This window comes from Schistocerca serialis, chromosome 6, assembly GCF_023864345.2.
Source record: "Schistocerca serialis cubense isolate TAMUIC-IGC-003099 chromosome 6, iqSchSeri2.2, whole genome shotgun sequence".
NCBI lineage: Eukaryota > Metazoa > Arthropoda > Insecta > Orthoptera > Acrididae > Schistocerca > Schistocerca serialis.
The window spans coordinates 534342387-534363533 of NC_064643.1; the positions used below are offsets into that span (position 1 = coordinate 534342387).

The 21147-nt window shown below is 39.6% G+C and overlaps 1 protein-coding gene across 6 annotated transcripts in view; it reads right to left on the bottom strand.

Annotated features, from left to right (window-relative positions):
• The window catches only part of LOC126484613 (putative methyltransferase DDB_G0268948), a 137383-nt gene that overhangs the window by 10984 nt on the left and 105252 nt on the right, over positions 1 to 21147 (bottom strand). For all 6 annotated transcript variants that reach the window (XM_050108198.1, XM_050108196.1, XM_050108193.1 and 3 more), the window contains exons 4-6: positions 13882 to 14092; positions 12416 to 12531; positions 12201 to 12341 (exon numbers count right to left, since the gene is read on the bottom strand). In XM_050108198.1, the coding sequence (XP_049964155.1) occupies positions 12201 to 12341; positions 12416 to 12531; positions 13882 to 14092 (468 nt within the window). The remainder of the gene's footprint in view (positions 1 to 12200; positions 12342 to 12415; positions 12532 to 13881; positions 14093 to 21147) is intronic.

Sequence of the window (21147 nt, forward strand, 5' to 3'; positions counted from 1 at the left end):
ATAGTACAACTGACACTGATTTTCTTTCTGTACTGAGTTGCACAGATGCTTCCTAGGGAACAAATATAACTAAAATACAATTACCCACTTACAGTTTACACAGGATCTAGAGCCATAAATTCAATGAATCTGAGAAAATAATATCTCAAGCTCCTAGCAAAGTTAGGAAGATACCAATATATATGTGCGGATGGATATGTGTGTGTGTGCACGAGTGTATACCTGTCCTTTTTTCCCCCTAAGGTAAGTCTTTCCACTCCCGGGATTGGAATGACTCCTTACCCTCTCCCTTAAAACCCACATCCTTTCGTCTTTCCCTCTCCTTCCCTCTTTCCTGATGAAGCAACCGTGGGTTATGAAAGCTTGAATTTTGTGTGTGTGTTTGTGTTTGTTTGTGTGTCTATCAACATACCAACGCTTTCGTTTGGTAAGTTACATCATCTTTGTTTTTAGACATATCTTTTCTTATTCTGCATGTTTCCCCTTCCCCTCTATCTTTATGTCTCCTCCTCCTTCTATCTTTGTCCATCTCATTCTTCCTCCTCTCTGTCTCTCCATCCCCCCCCCCCCCTTTCTATCTCCATGTTATCACTCTCACTCCAACAGGAGGCTGGTGGTTTTTACCAGCACAGTACTTCTTTCCATATTGTAACTGTGAGTAATATGTGTAGCAAATTTGGGCGAATCATTTCAGCACCTTTATACCCATGGTTTTGGCCACATACATACATATCAAATCTATTTTACATATATTTAAACAATTTCACATGTATTTGTACACAACTTTCACCAATATCTCTAGTGTATTTTGCTCTGCAGTTTTACTTTCAAGCAGCTCTGTTTATGATTTCATGTGGCAGCTTTACTGCATGAAGAGCGAGAATGTAGTAAGCAATAACTTTTTTCCTTTCATCGTTTTGTGAGGCTTGTCAATGAGAAAAAGTTTCATACAGGTTTGAAATTTTGTGTAGAGTTTTTTGTAAATCATTGAGTGCTCTCATTCTCAAATACTGAATGAATGAAGTATGGCTATTTGCATGTCATGTGCTATACCGCTTTTATACACTCACATCTCTGATAGAAAGGTAGTTCTTACCCCCCACAGCAACTCTTTTCAGACATTAAGTGACATGTGTACCAAATTTGGTTGAAATCAGTCTAGTGGTTTAGAAGGAGACGGGTAACATATACAGGGTGGTTCATTGATCGTGACCAGGCCAAATATCTCATGAAATAAGTGTCAAACAAAAAAACTACAAAGAACGAAACTTATCTAGCTTGAAGGGGGAAATCAGATGGCGCTATGGTTGGCCCGCTAGATGGCGCTGCCATAGGCCAAACGGATATCAACTGTGTTTTTTTAAATAGGAACCCCCATATTTTATTACATATTCGTGTAGTATGTAAAGAAATATGAATGTTTTAGTTGGACCACTTTTTTCGCTTTATGACAGATGGTGCTGTAATATTCACGAACATACGGCTCACAATTTTAGATGACCAGTTGGTAACAAGCAGGTTTTTGAAGTTAAAATACAGAATGTAGGTACATTTGAACATTTTATTTCGGTTGTTCCAATGTGATACATGTACCTTTCTGAATTTATCATTTCTGAGAATGCATGCTGTTACAGTGTGATTACCTATAAATACCACATTAATGCAATAAATGCTCAAAATGTTGTCTGTCAACTTCAATGCATTTGGCAATACGTGTAATGACATTCCTCTCAACAGCAAGTAGTTTGCCTTCCGTAATGTTCACACATGCATTGACAACTGCCATTGTGTCATGCAGTAGTAACATCAGTAGAACATTATGTAGGAAATCAGCATACATTGCACCATTTAGATTGCCATCGATAAAATGGGGGCCAATTATCCTTCCTCCCATAATGCCGCACCATACATTAACCCGCCAAGGTCACTGATGTTCCACTTGTTGCAGCCATAGTGGATTTTCCGTTGTCCAATAGTGTTATTATGCTGGTTTACGTTACCACTATTGGTGAATGACGCTTCGTCACTAAATAGAACGCGTGCAAAAAAATTTGTAATCGTCCCGTAATTTCTCTTGTGCCCAGTGGCAGAACTGTACATGACATTCAAAGTCATCGCCTTGCAATTTCTGGTGCATAGAAATATAGTACGGGTGCAATCGATGTTGATGTAGCATTCTCAACAATGACATTTCTGAGATTCCCGATTCTCGCACAATTTGTCTGCTACTGAAGTGCGGATTAGCTGTGACAGCAGCCAAAACACCTACTCAAGCATCATCATTTGTTGTAGGTTGTGGTTGACATTTCACATGTGGCTGAACACTTCCTGTTTCTTTAAATAACTTAACTATCCAGCTGCAGGGTACTGAGCAGCATACATAGCACATGCCCGTTGGGCATTTTGATCACAATAGCCATACATCAACACGATATCGACCTTTTCCACAATTGGTAAACAGTCCATTTTAACACAGGTAACGTATCACGAAGCAAATACCGTCCACACTGGCGGAATGTTACATGATACCATGTACTTAGACGTTTGTGACTATTACAGCGCCATCTATCACAAAGTGAAAAAAGTGGCCCAACTAAAACATTCATATTTCTTTACGTACTACAAGAACATGTAATAAAAAATGGGGGTTCCTATTTAAAAACGCAGTTGATAACCGTTTGACCTATGGCAGCGCCATCTAGTGGGCCAAACATAGCACCATCTAGTTTCCCCCTTCAAGCTGGACGAGTTTTGTTCTTTGTAGTTTTTTTGTTTGATGCTTATTCCATGAGATATTTGGCCCAGTCACTATCAATGGACCATGGCGAATACACATGTACATGTATTTTTATAATATATGTGGATATAACTGAAACAGAAAAGTCACATAATCTTTTATAATTTAGGAGTATAGGAGACCACTCACCAAATATCAGAAGCACTGAACCATCAACAGACATAGTGGGCTAAAGTGGGCTGCAGATTGTGTCAGGTGGGGTAGGTAGAGGAGAGGGATAAAGGGTGAGGGGTGGGTAGCTAGTGGCTCATAGAGAGGCAGCAGGTTTTCTAGCTAGGAATGCAGGAGGGAGAAGTGGCCAGTGCATGGGCTAGACATGTGATGCATGGGTCCCAGAGCCAGTGGGGAGCAGTGCTCAATGCAAATGATGTGGAGATGTGAATTGGGAGAGGTTGAAAGGACAGAGGAAGAGGGAAGTGTTGGGTGGAGGGTGTGGGGGGCAGTGGGTTAAGGAGACTGAGGCCGGAAGGGTTACAAGAGTGAAGAATGTATTGCAAGGATAACTCCCATCCTTGTAGTTCAGAAAAGGTGGTTGTTGTGGAGGGAAGGATCCAGATGGCCTAGCTTGTGAAGTAGCCAATGAAATCCAACCTGTTGTGTTTAGGTGCACATTGTGCCACTGGGTGTCAACTTTGTTCTTGGCCATACTTTGGCAGTGGGCATTCATTCTGGTGCACAGCCAGTTGGTTGTCATACTGACGTAAAAAGCTGTATAGTTATTGCAGCATGGCTGTGGTAGGATAACCCTGAGGCAGGACTGGAGTAGGAAGTTCTGGGTGGGTGGATTGGGCAGGTCTTGCATCTGGGTCTTCCACAGGGGTATGATCCTTGTGACAAGGGACTGGGAATGGGGGTGGAATAGGGAGGGATCAGCATGTTGTGTAGGTCAGGTGAGTGATGGAATACCATTTTAGGAGGGGTGAGAATGGTCTTGTGTGGGATGTCCCTCATTTCCAGCCAAGATAATTGATAAACAAAGTGCTGGGGAAGGATATGGTTCAGTTGTTCCAGTCCAGGACGACAATGGGTGATGAGGAAGGCGCTGCTTTGTAGCTGATCCTTGGGGATGGTGTGAGGATTAGGGGTGTGTAGGATATAGCATGGAAACTCTTTCTGTGGACTGGGTTTGGAAGGTAGTGCCTGTCTGTGAAGGCGTTGTGAGACCTTCAGCATGTTGGGCAAGGCAGTTCTCTTAATTGCAGATATACCATCCACAGGTGACCAGGCTATATGGGAGCGATTTTTGTTGTGGGAGGGATAAGAGCTGTCCAAATGCAGGTATTGTTGGTGGTTAGTGAGTTTTAACATGAACAGAGGTGTGGATGGAGCCATCAGGAAGATGGTGGTCAATGTCCAGGCAGGTGACACATTGGGTTGTAGACAACTGGGTGAAGCTGATTGGAAGAAGGTGTTGAGATTGCGGAAGAGTGAGGATGTCTTGGCCCTGAGTCCAGATCATGAAGATTTTATCAATGATTGATAAGTGGGGCTTTGCTCAAGTATTTGTTGACCAGGCATCATTGGTCTTCTGAGCTATTCACTATGACTTAAGGTGATGCAGCATTCCAGTATTATAATCTATGTGAATCTGGAAAGGTCATGGAGCCTTGGTGGTTTCTTTCTTTTTATGGACTACATTCATTTATTATGTTCCATACATCTCACTGAGAAGGAAAACCTTCATGGATGCAGAACAAGTCAATGTATACATTAATGGAAGATAAGCGAAACCTATAAACTTAATCTTTACACGATATTAACAATAAATTACCACTGCTAGTTTTTGCCATATAGCTAACAGTACTGTTATATCTTTCAACCTAGATAGTAAGATAATTCATAGAAAGACTTGCTAGTGAAATATATTTTTAATTTTATTTTGAATTGACAAAGATTACCAGTTTCTCGCTTTATATCAGTTGGGAGCTTGATGAATTATCTACCTCCTGGAGAAAATAACTCTGATCTCAACCCAACACAAGGATGCAGAGTCTGTGTGGAAATTATTTTGTATTGCATTCTGATTATGCTCAGTTATTAATTACAACTGATTTTTATTGTCTACAGCAAAAACCATTAAGGAGTAAATGCATTGGAAAGTGAGTCTAATAATTCCAAGATGCTTAAAAGGATTCTGCAAGATGTACATTTATTTACTTTACATAATATTCTTCCTGCTCACTTCTGCTAATTTGACAGTCTATTTACTTTAGGCACACTTCCCCAGAACATAATTTCATATATCAGCAAGAAGTGAAAATGTGCAAAATTAGTTGGCAATCATCTCTTTAAATCAGCACAATGAGATATGCTTCTAAGGGTGAAACATGCTGAACCCAGCCTCTTAATTGGTTTATTTATGTGTCAGCTCCATTTTAACTTGTTATACTAGATTCCAAGGAATTTTACACAAGGTTTTTCATTTAGTGTATGATTATTACAGTCTAATTCTGGTGCTAACAGGTCATTAATGTTTATTTGAAATCATATAATGGAGTTTGTGTGGTATTACAACCCAAGTGTTCAGTTTCACCAGGTGACTTATGCAAGAGTGCAATTTATTGCAGTGGCACCAGAACATGAGGATTTTTGAACCAGCAAAATATACCCTGCAGTCAGTTGTGATCATGATGGGTTGCCAATGTATGCTTTGTCACAGTGAAAAATGCCAGTACTACTTATTTCTGAAAAGCGACAGTAAGTGAAAATAAATACAGTAGTGAGCATGCTGAAGACAGAAAAATATGCTGACTCAACATTTCAAGATCCTAGATGTCCACAAAAACACATAGGCCTACAGCTGAGGAGAAAAATTGAAATGCTGGGAATGAAATACTCTATGGATGGAATAAATAACATTATTAATTGTAATAGAAGCAGTAGTAGTAGTAGTAGTAGTAGTAGTAGAAGAAGAAGAAGAAGAAGAAGTAGAAAGATGTAATCACTCATAGGAAAGATGTTTATGCCTCATATGAAAAACAGCTGGGGTAAGCTAAAAAATTTATCAATTAATGTTGAAGACATATGCAGAAAAACAAGTAGGTAGGTGCATGACATATCTTTACAAAGCTAGTATTACTAAAGGCATGTGTTCAGATTCATCTGGATCAAAAACACTTTTATATTTGCTTCAGAATGGCCTTTCATTATTTTTTTATTTAGAATGCCATTAATCACACTGAAAAATTGAATATGAATTATCCTGAATCACTGGTCATTACCTTGTGACACCTCAAATTTCTCTCTCATCACTAAGTCCAAAGTTGAATTTGTTTCGCATAAATAAAGTCAATAAAAGAAAAAGTTGTACTTGTCCCTGTCTATTAATATCACTCAAAGAAAGAAAGCCACTTGTTCCTGTCACATCAACTACTGAACATTATTAGACATGTTTGCACTTATTCTTACTTTAATCTGATTTTAACATATTATTGCAAATAACACCTTGTAGGTATTGTCTTGTGAATAAAAATTTCTCACTGCTGACAACAATATGAAATATCTATTGCAAAAGTAAATATGCGATAGTCTATATCCACAGCTTTCAGTGTTGCATGGGACAACATACGTCCACTACATAAAACCGATTTAGTTTTAACTGGAACTAGATATGACTACTTTCAGCTTTAAAAATAATTTTAGTATGTGAGGATGGAAGACTGCAAGATGTGAAATCACCTTTTTTTAACCAAACAGTTTCCTCAAAACAGCTTGAGAAAGAATTAGTTTCTCTGTGGACATCATGAACATATGCTCTATGCAACACGGCAGCTGTACAGCAGCATTGTGAAAAATCCAGTCTGCATTAAGCAGACATCAGCACAGCAGAAAATACTGCACCACCTAACAGTCAAATGCATCAGTGTAGGCTGCTCAATGAGATGCTATGTGTCATGAGAAATAGGTGCGAATTTATTCACTTTGGATGTCATGGTATGTGTTTTGCTGCAATAGGCAAGGTGAATCCTTGCTCTGAATCACTTGCAGGCTTGTTCAGCTTTCATCTGAGCTGTGCCTGCTAAGGTTGAGCTTGTCATCAGCAAACATTATAGTTTCTGAATCACTCTTTAAAAGTAATTGAAAGATCATCCTGTAGGTGAAAAACAGGAGTGAGCTCAGTGCCAATCTTGTGGGACATCACTTGTTATGTTCCCCCATTTTGAGGTTAGTTCCACTGCTATGACATGACACAGTCAGTGAGACCCACTGCTTTCCATTATGGAGATAATGCTGAATCCATGACAGAGGGATGTCATTAATGTCATAACCCTTTAGACTGACAAGTAGAATTTTGTGATCAGCACAATCAGAGGATTTGGCAAGGTCACAAAATATACCAACATCATAATTTTTCTCACACAAGGACTTCACTTTTGAGGTCTTGTATTCCTTTCTCTGTGGTGAATCATTTCAGAAAGCCTAAATGAGAAGCACTTAACAAGTACTATTTATTTAAATGCCCAGTAATCTATCATATGTCACTTTATCAAAAAAGTTGGAAAATATTGGCAGGAGTGAATTGGATCTTTAACTAGAGTTTTATAGATGGGTGTTACTATGTAGTAGTAGTAGTAGTAGTAGAGGGGTGTTGGGGGCGCACGACAGCAAGGTCTTCAGCGCCCGTGCAGTATCATAGTGAGACGGGTGTCAAGAAAAAAAAAAAAACCCTCAGAACATCGACATAAAATGGAAGATAAAACACGGGGAACAACCATTGAAAAAATGTGCTCACCCACACCGAAGCGTGGGATGAAGCAGGGCGTCAGCAGTAAAACATGGACAACACAGGAAGAAAATGGTAGAGGGAGCTAAAACAATGTAGCAGATGGAAGTGGCTGGCTGACCGCAAGGAAAAAAGGGGAGGAGTCAGCCACTCTGCAACACACTAAAACCTCCAGCCTAAAAGTTTAGGCCAGAGTCCAGACACATCACAGAACTTAAAAACCCTAGACACACACGTCTCATCGTCAGCTAAAACACAAGGCAGATTCCCATCAACTTGTGCTTCTGCCCTTGCATCACGGTATAAAAGGCAGTCTGTTAAAATGTGCCGGACAGAGATGTGCACACCACAAGCATCACAAAACGGAAGATCCTCCCGCCGTAATAAATAGCTATGCGTCACAGGACAGTGCCCAATCCGCAGACGTGTGAGGGCCACCTCTTCCCGCCTGAGCAACCGGCAGGAGGAACGCCACGGCCGAGTGGTTGACTTTACCGACCGCAGTTTATTGGCCGACACCGCCAGCCATTCGTCCTCCCACAACTCCATGCACTTCCTGTGGAGTGCAGCGATGACTGACTGCAAGGGGATAGGACACTGGACCACATCATGCTCTCTGCAGGCCTCCTTGGCAGCCCGATCAGCCTGTTCATTGCCCCATATGCCGACATGACTAGGCACCTAGCAGAAGGATACCTCTTTACCCCGCTGTTGGAGCAAGTACAGTTGGTCATGTATCAACTGGACCATCTCCGGTGTTACTATGGTATATTTATGTCTGTCAAGAAATATACCCATGTTATTACAAAAATAACTTAATGGCAAACGAATCAAATCAATGCAAGATCTGAGGATTCAGCTAGAAGTGCAATCAATCGACCAAAATTACTACTTTTTAGTGGCTTAATGAATTTTGTAATCTCCTTATGATTTGTATTTTTGAAACAAAAGTCTGTTGGTGGTGCATGCAAGTGATTGCACAAGTAATGCATGGCAGCTATAAATGTTTGTTTATTAGTGGGTGCAATGTTTGCTGCTACTGTGAGGAACTAATCGTTGAACATATCACCAATCCTGCTTGAGCTATTTTCTGAGAGCTCAGTTTCATTTGGATTACAATTTTTGTTTGTTTCCCATTACAAATCGTTTTCATTTCATTCTTATATATAAAAACAAAGATGAGGTGACTTACCGAACAAAAGCGCTGGCAGGTCGATAGACACACAAACAAACACAAACATACACACAAAATTCAAGCTTTCGCAACAAACTGTTGCCTCATCAGGAAAGAGGGAAGGAGAGGGGAAGACGAAAGGAAGTGGGTTTTAAGGGAGAGGGTAAGGAGTCATTCCAATCCCGGGAGCGGAAAGACTTACCTTAGGGGGAAAAAAGGACAGGTATACACTCGCACACACGCACATATCCATCCACACATACAGACACAAGCAGACATATTTAAAGACAAAGAGTTTGGGCAGTGATGTCAGTCGAGGCAGAAGTGTAGAGGCAAAGAAGTTGTTGAAAGACAGGTGAGGTATGAGTGGCGGCAACTTGAAATTAGCGGAGATTGAGGCCTGGCGGATGACGAGAAGAGAGGATATACTGAAGGGCAAGTTCCCATCTCCGGAGTTCGGATAGGTTGGTGTTGGTGGGAAGTATCCAGATAACCCGGATGGTGTAACACTGTGCCAAGATGTGCTGGCTGTGCACCAAGGCATGTTTAGCCACAGGGTGATCCTCATTACCAACAAACACTGTCTGCCTGTGTCCATTCGCATGAATGGACACAGGCAGACAGTGTTTGTTGGTAATGAGGATCACCCTGTGGCTAAACATGCCTTGGTGCACAGCCAGCACATCTTGGCACAGTGTTACACCGTCCGGGTTATCTGGATACTTCCCACCAACACCAACCTATCCGAACTCCGGAGATGGGAACTTGCCCTTCAGTATATCCTCTCTTCTCGTCATCCGCCAGGCCTCAATCTCCGCTAATTTCAAGTTGCCGCCACTCATACCTCACCTGTCTTTCAACAACTTCTTTGCCTCTACACTTCTGCCTCGACTGACATCTCTGCCCAAACTCTTTGTCTTTAAATATGTCTGCTTGTGTCCGTATGTGTGGATGGATATGTGCGTGTGTGCGAGTGTATACCTGTCCTTTTTTCCCCCTAAGGTAAGTCTTTCCGCTCCCGGGATTGGAATGACTCCTTACCCTCTCTCTTAAAACCCACTTCCTTTCGTCTTCCCCTCTCCTTCCCTCTTTCCTGATGAGGCAACAGTTTGTTGCGAAAGCTTGAATTTTGTGTATATGTTTGTGTTTGTTTGTGTGTCTATCGACCTGCCAGCGCTTTTGTTCGGTAAGTCACCTCATCTTTGTTTTTATATATAATTTTTCCCACGTGGAATGTTTCCTTCCATTATATTGATATCATTTCATTCTTAAAGTGTTTAATTTTTGGAGCATAACACAGTTGAGGATTCTACAATAATGGATGTAGCAGAGTTCCAAACATTGATGGCATTTTGTCATCTTAATTAGGGAGTGGTGTAGAAGAATGTCTGCTTCATAAATTTCTCCCCAGTTGTCTTTCTGTAATTTCTCTCTAAACACAATGATTAAGTCATTGTTTATGATTCTAAAATGCAATAGTTTACTTCTATGATCTGCACATAACTGCTCAGCATATTTTACTGTTGACATTTGAGCATCATGGCCAGACAAACCATTGCCTATTGGTTTTACAGCTACGTCACAGCAGGTTATCCAAATTTTGGACAGCACACTAACATATAAGGATCTTCAAAAACATAGTGCAGCTAGGGTAGCATCATCTCCTGACACTATTTCAGAACTCAAGAGGTGCAAAAAACCCTCTCATGAATTTTGATAATACCACTGAATCTTTCTTACATTTAAAACACAAACAAAGTGAAAACTCCTTCTTTTCCATGATGGATTTCATTTACAAACTTGTAACATGTTTAATGTTAAAGAATGGCATGAATTTTTATTGTTGGTCAACAGTTTTTTCACTGTCATTTTGATAGATGTATAATTTCTGATGCAGCCATTTATGTAGGAAACTGAGTATGATTCCTTAAAGTAAAGGCAGAGACAATTTGCAGAAAACTACTTAATAAGTCTTTAATAAATGTTGTTGTTTTGATGATGTAACTGTTATGACTAGTTATACTACCTCTGTCATCTGTATGCAGATTCTGCTTGTAGTACATTTACAGCACATTTTTATTTTATGCATTTTCCATTACTATAAATTTTACGTCTTGTCATATGTATCAAAGTATTATGATGTCAATCACAAAATTTCAGTATTATTAATATTTCATGGTTTCAGTTCTCTGTTTTCTGTGAGTATTATTATTTTCTACCTCTTTGTTCTATGTCTCTGCAGTTCCACTGTCTACAGCACTTCCAAATAGTACAAAGTTGTGAGTTTGTGACAATTTAAAATGCATATCGATATCTTTGTGTTCATGACCAACTTCCTTACTATAATGTGGGCATAATTGAAAGGGATGTATTTTTCTGAGTCCTCCTCCTTTCCTCATCACCCTCTGAGTCCTTTGTATCACAAATGCCGCAGCTTTATAAGTGTGTTGTAATTTATCCATGTAAATTTCTTTTCTACTCTGAAAAAGAACAAAAACCTTCAATGCATTGCTGCTACAACTGCAGATTCGTATGTCTATGTATCCCATGGTTTTCAAGCTCAGAAGTGAACTATGATTGTTTTCTCTCACAAATGCTTGCATACCAATCAAAATTTTCCATCTAGTCACAATTAAGTTTATACTTTTCTGAGTAACATTAACTGAAGTAGCAATAAACTCCAGCAAATGAAAACTGTGAACTAGACTAGGACTTGTGGCCAGAGCCTTCCCTTTTAGACACGTCACTTTTATCCAGAGAGCCACTCAGGAAAAACCATATTTGTTCAGGAGAGTGTCTTTGGATTAGGCTGGAGTCCATCAGAAATGTTGCGCACAGTGGCTGTGATGTAATTCAGACAGGAAGAAGTCAGCAATCAGTCACAATTCAGTGTGCACCCGATTGCAGATCTAGATTTCAGCTATCAGGTGCTGTTATCAGTGCATATGAAGTGAGCCATATAGACTCCAGAGGCTAGTAAATGCATGTATTATTACATGTTCACTTACAAGCCTGTTGAGTCTACATGATTCACTTCATATGCACTAACGACAGCTATACTGCAGCTGAATTCATCTGCAATCAAGTACACACCGAATTGCGATTGATTGTTGATGTCTTTCCTGTTTGGGTGTCTTCAGAGAAAGGCTAGGAGAAAGGCATTGGCTGATTGATGCTTTGGGTTTGGAGTATGAGACATACCTCAATAGAGCAGTTAGTAAGACCAAAGCCCACATGTGTGCCCTGTTCCAGTACACACAGAGTGCTAATCAGTCAAAAAAGTTAATTCAGTGTTACATTCAGTAACAAAGCTTCAGATATTCTGAATATATATAACAGCTGCAACAGGAAATATGTGTGCATCACTAATCTCCAACTTTTAGTAGTGGTGTTGAAAATGGAATAATAATGCCTATAAACCAAACTGACATTGTAAACCAAGGTGTGGATGCGTGTTTATGCTCACTTACTTACAGACATAGACATTACGACATTTAAATACTTACTCTTTTTCAAATTTCTGAAGGACCATTGTTCCCTGGGTCTTTCCTTCCAGTTTCACATAATTCTGAAATGCTGACCAACTGCTTACATATCCCACAAGATCAGCAACAGTAGCATCAATTTCAGTCATGACAGATTCATCCCTAAGTAAAAAGAGGCCATTAACAAAACAGTTGGATATTATACACAACACATACAGTCTTAGATAAAAATTCACCTTATAACTGGTTGTTTTGTGAATGGAAAATGCATAAAATCACCTCCTTTGTAATTGTCAATGTATACTTTCTTACTCTCTGGAAGTACATATTTCCCCAGAACATCACTGTAAAACTGAAAATTAGAAGAGTTTAATTCGCATTGACCAAAATAAAATTTTATGTAATGCAATAGGGTATTGAGAATTGTTCTCATACATCATCATTCTCGAAATACTCACACTAATTAGTAATTAGTTGAATATTGTCAAGATAAAAATAAAACATAATGCAGTAGGATGTTGTGAGTCATTCTCATATAGTTCATTGTAAGATAGTCACAGCCTCATCAAAATATTCACAGGAAGGAGGAGATTAGCTCAATGGGAGTAATTTCTTGTCGCAGTAAGTCATACCTTGCGAGATGTCATGTGATTAAATGAACTAGCAGGCTACTTCTTCGATAACCCTTAGATGGGGTTGACTGTCCTCAGAAGCTAGAGCAACTCCAAGGCACCACTCAGTTGAATAAGTGTCAAAGTTTTTGACAGGTACATTTTTAACAAGATCAGCTTAAGTGTGTCGGTGGCACAGATGGTATTGTCAAGCTGTGGTGTCTTAGAGGGGGCATTTGCCATTTTATTCATTCATTTGTCAATGTTGCACCCCTCTGTGATCATGCGACAGGATGGTGTGAAACAGGAGGGCCAAAAAAGCATAAGCAACCATTGCTGCTTCAGATCACATTCAAATTTCATCAAATGATTATGAACAGAACCTACTAGTTCCATCCTGAATACCAGACCGGATGTTGCAGTTGCGCTTTACTCCAACAGGTCAGATCATGTTCAATGGAATATAACCCCATGCTGTCCTTAGAGCAGGGTTGGATTGTCCGGGGAGGGGGGGGGGGGGCACTCTCAACAAAGTTAAAAGTTATCAAGAATGTTGTCCCATTGTTCAATGTATTGCAAATTGTCATTTTCAACTGCAAAATGTGTGGGAATCAACATCCCAGGGAAAGGGGTGGTTTTACTGACTTTTATACTACCTCCTAAGGGCTTTTGTGCCAGTTCTGAGAGGTGGTGTGTGTGAAATGTTTTCCTCACCACCCATACAAAAACTATTTGATTTCAATGCTGGGTGTCACAGTACTGACCTATGTAGCAGAGGTGTCACAAGAAGCAGTGAAATGTGGGCAAGAGCCAGTGTGACAACCTTTTCATCATGTGACATATCCACAAGGCATTGGCCAGAATACACCTCACATGAACTTCTGAGCTGTGTTTTAACTGTCATGAGCCTGAGGGTGACATCACAGGCCACTATGCTTTTCACCTTTACAGGGGAAGGTTATTGGCACCTTCGAGCCAAATTTCAACCTTATGTATTCCAATGGGAGGCAAATAGAGGGTTTCAAAAAACTGATACATTTTGCTGTGCAGTGTGCACCGAGGACAGAAACACTAAATAACAGAACTCTCACCTTGTCTACAACACTGCATAAGTCTTCTGATTTTCCTGGGAAATGTGGTCTTGGCAAAAAGTATCCATATATAGCTAGAACTCCTCCAGGTACCAAGAGCCTCTCCACTTCAGCATAAAACCTTTTCATATCAAACCAGTGACATGACTGTCCTGCTGTTACAAGTTGAACACTACCAGATGGACTTGTTATTTTCTCTGCTGAGCCCACCCTTTAAAAAAGGATTGGACTTTAAAATATTACTCTTTCAACTTTTTAAATACTAAGACAAACAATCTTTCAAAATTCTACAATGGTTACAGCAACATAAAACCGAAATGAAATTGAAATGCTGTGTACTATCAAAATAAACTTCAGGAGGAAATAACAATCATAATTATAATTTTATTTGTCTAACTCCAACATTGTGTTGGTATAAAGGACTGCCAACTTCATTTTTTATTTAGTTTCCTGTCACAGTTGCAAATATATTCTTTAATGGTAATTAGTTTGGAATGAGAATGAGTCCATTTATTTTTGAAACACTGCCTAGTCCAAAAAATACATCATTCATGAAAGTATAAATATAAAACATTGAAATATACAGAATTTCTCTAGCATCCCATATGTAAAGGTCACAGAAGTTCATTACAATGACTATGACATACTTGTGTCTTTATCACACAATTGTAAAATAATTCCAGTGAAATATATAAAAGTTTTGTTCTATTCTTACAGTATACATTCAAACTGTCTGTGCTTAGCACAACTGACTTTCATACACGAGGTCAACTTAGCAACTATTGCTGAGTGTACTTGACACACACCATCGGTGTTCAATATGTGTTCATGTATCCTGTTTTCCTGTCTGTCGTGCCAGTGTTTGTGGCTGCTGCCAATACAATAGTGTAGTGGATACAATTTTAATTTTTAACCAAATATGTACTGCTGAAACCACTTATATGAAGAAAGGAATAATTTTAAATGTTTTTAAAAGAACTGAAAATGTTAAAATTTGTAAAGTTTATATGCAGAGGTTATTGTGACATTAAGAGTTATGTAGTTAGTTAGCTAGTTTCATGTTGCAGGGATCATTTGCTGAATTAGTTATAATGATGTCCATGAACCATGGACCTTGCCATTGGTGGGGAGGCTTGCATGCCTCAGCGATACAGATGGCCGTACCGAAGGTGCAACCACAACGGAGGGTTATCTGTTGAGAGGCCATACAAACGTGTGGTTCCTGAAGAGGAGCAGCAGCCGTTTCAGTAGTTGCAGGGGCAACACTCTGGATGATTGACTGATCTGGCCTTGTAACACTAACCAAAACGGCCTTGCTGTGCTGGTACTGCGAATGGCTGAAAGCAAGGGGAAACTACAGCCGTAATTTTTCCTGAGGGCATGCAGCTTTACTGTATGGTTAAATGATGATGGCATCCTCTTGGGTAAAATATTCCGGAGGTAAAATAGTCCCCCATTCGGATCTCCGGGCGGGGACTACTCAAGAGGACGTCGTTACCAGGAGAAAGAAAACTGGCGTTCTACGGATCGGAGCATGGAATGTCAGATCCCCTTATCGGGCAGGTAGGTTAGAAAATTTAAAAAGGGAAATGGATAGGTTAATGTTAGATATAGTGGGAATTAGTGAAGTTCGGTGGCAGGAGGAACAAGACTTTTGGTCACGTGAATACAGGGTTATAAATACAAAATCGAATAGGGGTAATGCAGGAGTAGGTTTAATAATGAATAAAAAATAGGAGTGTGGGTAAGCTACTACAAACAGCATAGTGAACGCATTATTGTGGCCAAGATAGACACGAAACCCATGCCTACTACAGTAGTACAAGTTTATATGCCAACTAGCTCTGCAGATGATGAAGAAATCGATGAAATGTATGATGAGATTAAAGAAATTATTCAGGTAGTAAAGGGAGACGAAAATTTAATAGTCATGGGTGACTAGAATTCAAGAGTAGGAAAAGGGAGAGAAGGAAACATAGTAGGTGAATATGGATAAGGGGTAAGAAATGAAAGAGGAAGCCGCCTGGTAGAATTCTGCACAGAGCATAACTTAATCATAGCTAACACGTGGTTCAGGAATCATAAAAGAAGGTTGTATACATGAAAGAATCCTGGAGATACTAGAAGGTATCAGATAGATTATATAATGGTAAGACAGAGATTTAGGAACCAGGTTTTAAATTGTAAGACATTTCCAGGGGCAGATGTGGACTCTGACCACAATCTATTGGTTATGAACTGTAGATTAAAACTGAAGAAACTGCAAAAAGGTGGGAATTTAAGGAGATGGGACCTGGATAAACTGACTCAACCAGAGGTTGTACAAAGTTCCAGGGAGAGCATAAGGAAACAATTTACAGGAATGGGGGAAAGAAATACAGTAGAGGAAGAATAGGTAGCTCTGAGAGATGAAGTAGTGAAGGCAGCAGAGGATCAAGTAGGTAAAAAGACGAGGGCTAGTAGAAATCGTTGGGTAACAGAAGAAATACTGAATTTAATTGATGAAAGGAGGAAATATAAAAACGAAGTAAATGAAGCAGGCAAAAAGGAATACAAACATCTCAAAAATGAGATTGACAGCAAGTGAAAAATGGCTAAGCAGGGATGGCTAGAGGACAAATGGAAGGATGTAGAGGCTTATCTCACTAGGGGTAAGATAGATACTGCCTTTAGAAAAATTAAAGAGATCTTTGGAGAAAAGAGAGCCACTTGTATGAATATCAGTTTAATACGTCACAGCTGCAAAATACTAACGCGAATTCTTTACAGATGAATGGAAAAGCTGGTAGAAGCCGACCTCAGGGAAGATCAGTTTGGATTCCATAGAAGTGTTGAAACACGTGAGGCTATACTGACCCTACGACTTATCTTAGAAAATAGATTAAGGGAAGGCAGACCTACATTTCTAGAATTTGTAGACTTAGAGAAAGCTTTTGACAATGTTGACTGGAATACTCTCTTTCAAATTCTGAAGGTGGCAGGGGTATAATACAGGGAGCGAAAGACTATTTACAATTTGTACAGAAACCAGATGGCAGTTATAAGAGTCGAGGGCATGAAAGGGAAGCAGCGGTTGGGAAGGGAGTGAGACAGGGTTGTAGCCTCTCCCTGATGTTATTCAATCTGTATATAGAGCAAGCAGTAAAGGAAACAAAAGAAAAATTCGGAGTAGGTATTAAAATCCATGGAGAAGGAATAAAAACTTCGAGGTTCACCGATGACGTTGTAATTCTGTCAGAAACAGCAAAGAACTTGGAAGAGCAGTTGAACGGAATGGACAGTATCTTGAAAGGAGAGTATAAGATGAACATCAACAAAAGCAAAACGAGGATAATGGAATGTAGTTGAATTATGTCGGGTGATGCTGAGGGAATTAGATTAGGAAATGAGACACTTAAAGTAGTAAAGGAGTTTTGCTACTTGGAGAGCAAAATAACTGATGATGGTTGAAGTAGAGAGGATATAAAATGGAGACTGGCAGTGGCAAGGAAAGCATTTCTGAAGAAGAGATATTTGTTAACATTGAGTATAGTTTTAAGTGTCAGGAAGTCGTTTCTGAAAGTATTTGTATGGAGTGTAGCCATGTATGGAAGTGAAATATGGACGATAAATAGTTTGGACAAGAAGAGAATAGAAGCTTTCGAAATGTGGTGCAACAGAAGAATGCTGAAGATTAGATGGGTAGATCACATAACTAATGAGGAGGTATTGAATAGAACTGGGGAGAAGAGGAGTTTGTGGCACAAACTGACAAGAAGAAGGGACCGGTTGGTAATACATGTTTTGAGGCATCAACAGATCACAAATTTAGCATTGGAGGGCAGCATGGAGGGTAAAAATCGTAAAGGGAGACCAAGAGATGAATACACTAAGTAGATTCAGAAGGATGTAGGTTGCAGTAAGTACTGGGAGATGAAGAAGCTTGCACAGGATAGAGTAGCATGGAGAACTGCATCAAACCAGTCTCAGGACTGAAGACCACAACAACAACAACAACGATGTGGTACAAGAGTCATTTAACATTCACATAACAAATTAATTTGTACATGTGGCTACATGATGAATAGTTAGAAGTCTTTTTTTCTTTTTTTTAAAAAAATAATTATTATTAAATATGCAGATGTGAGTTAATAATTCCTACCCAACATGCACTGAAAGGTTGATCTGAAATAAATGGAGACACACCAGTAGAGGGGCATGACAACAGTGAGGGCAGGTTATTAATCACTATAAGAAACGAAAACATGCCCAGCACAGATCCCTCTGGAATATACACTTTAACATGTACTACACTGGATACTTCTTTGAAAAAACAGACAAACTGCTTACAGTTCTGTAAATAAGATTTTAATAGATTAAGGCCATTATCTCTAAAGTCATAAAAGTTTTTTTTCTGGAAATGTAAGACCAAGACATTGCTGAAATCATAAAAAGTGCTGGGTGTGAGAAGGAAGTTTGACTCACCACTCCCTGGACTCCTTCCTTCTACATGATTCCAAAAATATATAAAACCAACCACTCAGGATACCCCACTGGATGGTTACTGCACCACCCTTGTTGTCAAACATCTTCAGCATATTACCTGTAACCTAGCTTTTTATAGAAAATGCCTTAAACATTTCCTCCAGCAATTCTCCACAGTTCCTTTCCCTTTACCACCCAACACCCTGCTCATCACTGTCACTGCCACTTCCCTCTATACCAACATCTCCAATGCCCATGAACTTGTCACCATAGAACAGTACCTTTCTCAGTGGCAGACTGACTAAAAATCCACAACTTCCTTCCTGCCACCATGACCAACTATATCCTCACTCTTTATTACTTTTACTTTGAAGGTATAACCTATAAACAAGGTAGAACTATGGGCACTCTCATGGTACCAACCCGTGCCAGTCAATTCGTGGGCCATCCAAAGGGATCCTTCCTAGCAACCCAGAATCCTAAGCAAAACCCCTCATCTGGTTCCAATTCACTAATGGCATCTTCATGACCCAGACTGAATGTGAGGACATCCTGTCCACATTCCTTGAGAGCTTCAACATATATTTAAACATTTGCTTCACCTGATACTCCTTAGCGCAACAATTTACTTTCCTTCTAATGACCTCCACTCATGGATTGTTCCAGCAGTTTCTCTATTCACATCAAACCTACTAGGCACCAACAATACAACTATTTCAACTGCTGCAGCAATTCCACACACCTAGCCATCCACAGTTGTCACATCCACTGTGATGAGCAGTCCCTCTCCAAATATGCTGAGAGTCTTGCTGACTGAATGATAGTTCTATTTCATGATGCTCTTTTGCAGATGGTGAATTAACATCACTGATGGATTAATACATAGCCACAACTTGGTTATTGGCATTTTACACTAAGTTACCATTTTTTTAAACTTATTTATGCAATAAATGCCAAACTCTGTGTATGTAATTAGTGCTTGTCTGATGAAACCTACTTATGGTGGCTGGTGCTGTTATTAAGGCATATGTATAGCAGTGCAAGACCCATCAAAGACTGCAGAGCCACACTCTGCCTTTGGGCTTGTTGACTAGTACAAACCCCAATAAAGTTCTACCAGTCTGAACAAGATCCTTTGCTTGGTCTTTAGTTTCATTTGTTTTCTGAAAACATACCAGATCACTCAAGAATACCCGAGAACAATGTAAATGTGAACATTCAAAGAAATCTTAAAAATGTTAATATTTCACAATAAAAATACTCTTGAATACTCAAAAATACTCTATTTCACAATCAAAAATACACTTGAACACTAAAAAATACTCTTAAGTGTTCTTAAATCCACTTAGGTATTCAATAAAATCCTAATTTGGAATAAAGTACTCTGTCACTTACTTACTCTTTTCTTTATAGAACATCAAGAATATTCTAGAACATTCTTAAACATTCAGGAGAATTCCAGAACATTCCTGAACCTTCTTGAAGATTCTATAACTTTCTGGAACATTCTTGAACCTTCTGGAAGATTCTGGGACATTCTCAAACATTCTGGAAGATTCTATAATGTACTGGAATATTCTACAAGGTCCTGGCCAGTCTTGGCCACTCCAGCACTCGACTCCTGACTGTTGCATTGCCGTCCCACAAGAAGCCTTTTTGGTGAAATGTGCCCTTTTGACACCCATAACATTCAATCTGACCCCTGCAGTTGCCATCTGAAACCTTCTTCATGAATAGGAGGTGGAGGGCTACCATATCGTATAGTCACCACAGGGCTGCAATAGTGGGTTGTAGAGCTATATCATACCATGCACAGTCAAAACACATTCATATTTGTTACGTATACTGATCTGAGAACACTGATGTCATAGGCCTTTAAATGTTTCACAGAAAGGGTGTAGCTACCATTTGGGGAGTCTCTGGGCTGGGGTAAGGTTATCCCATAGTGCTCCACCACAGGTTAAGTTGAAGTCTCTTGCATGGGGGCTTATGAGTGGTAGCATATTGTGTAGCAATTGTGTAGTGAATGCTGGAAGTCAGGTATGATGTGTTTGAGTGATACAAAGACATTGAAGAGTGTGACAGAAGCAGCTGACATCCAGCCAGCAGAAGTTCCAAATTGCAGAGATAGCCCAGATAACAGAACAGATAAATATTACACTGACAGCATAAATGTATTTGTAACTTGGTTTCCAGAGCTGCCTACAGGCAGAGATTGTGGGGGTGCAATTACTAAGTAAGTGTTTGTGGGTCAGAGGAGCTGAGCAGTCCTTAGTAATGACATATGAGAGTGAAGCAACTCATCCACTATTAAATAAAATGCAGTCAGTCAGGACAATTGAGTCAGGTGATAACTTTCTTGGTACTGTGTTTTGTCTGCTCAAGAATGGCAAATATGTAACAGGATAGATATCATCTTGCTGCTTGTAATGATAATTTTGCTGCAGAGACGTCTGCTGCAGCAAAAATAAGATAAATGAAGTGGTCCCTGCATGACATTGCTTTGTCATGGGCAAATGGGAATGCTGACAAATTTAACACTGCATTACTTTGTTGTGGGTAAACTAGAATGCTGACAAATTTATAGATAGTAAGGCTTATATGAGGTGTTTTAAACTTAAGTTTTAAGATGATGTGAGGGAGACTCACCTGCAAAATTAGCTCTTAAATGGGGCTTTATGTAGGACTTGTCAGGCCACTATAAAAGAATTTTGTGTGGAAAAGAAAATCAGATGCATATGAACATAGTGCCTTAACAGAAATATGAACTCTGAGCAGACATAATAGTAATGGGTGTAGTGA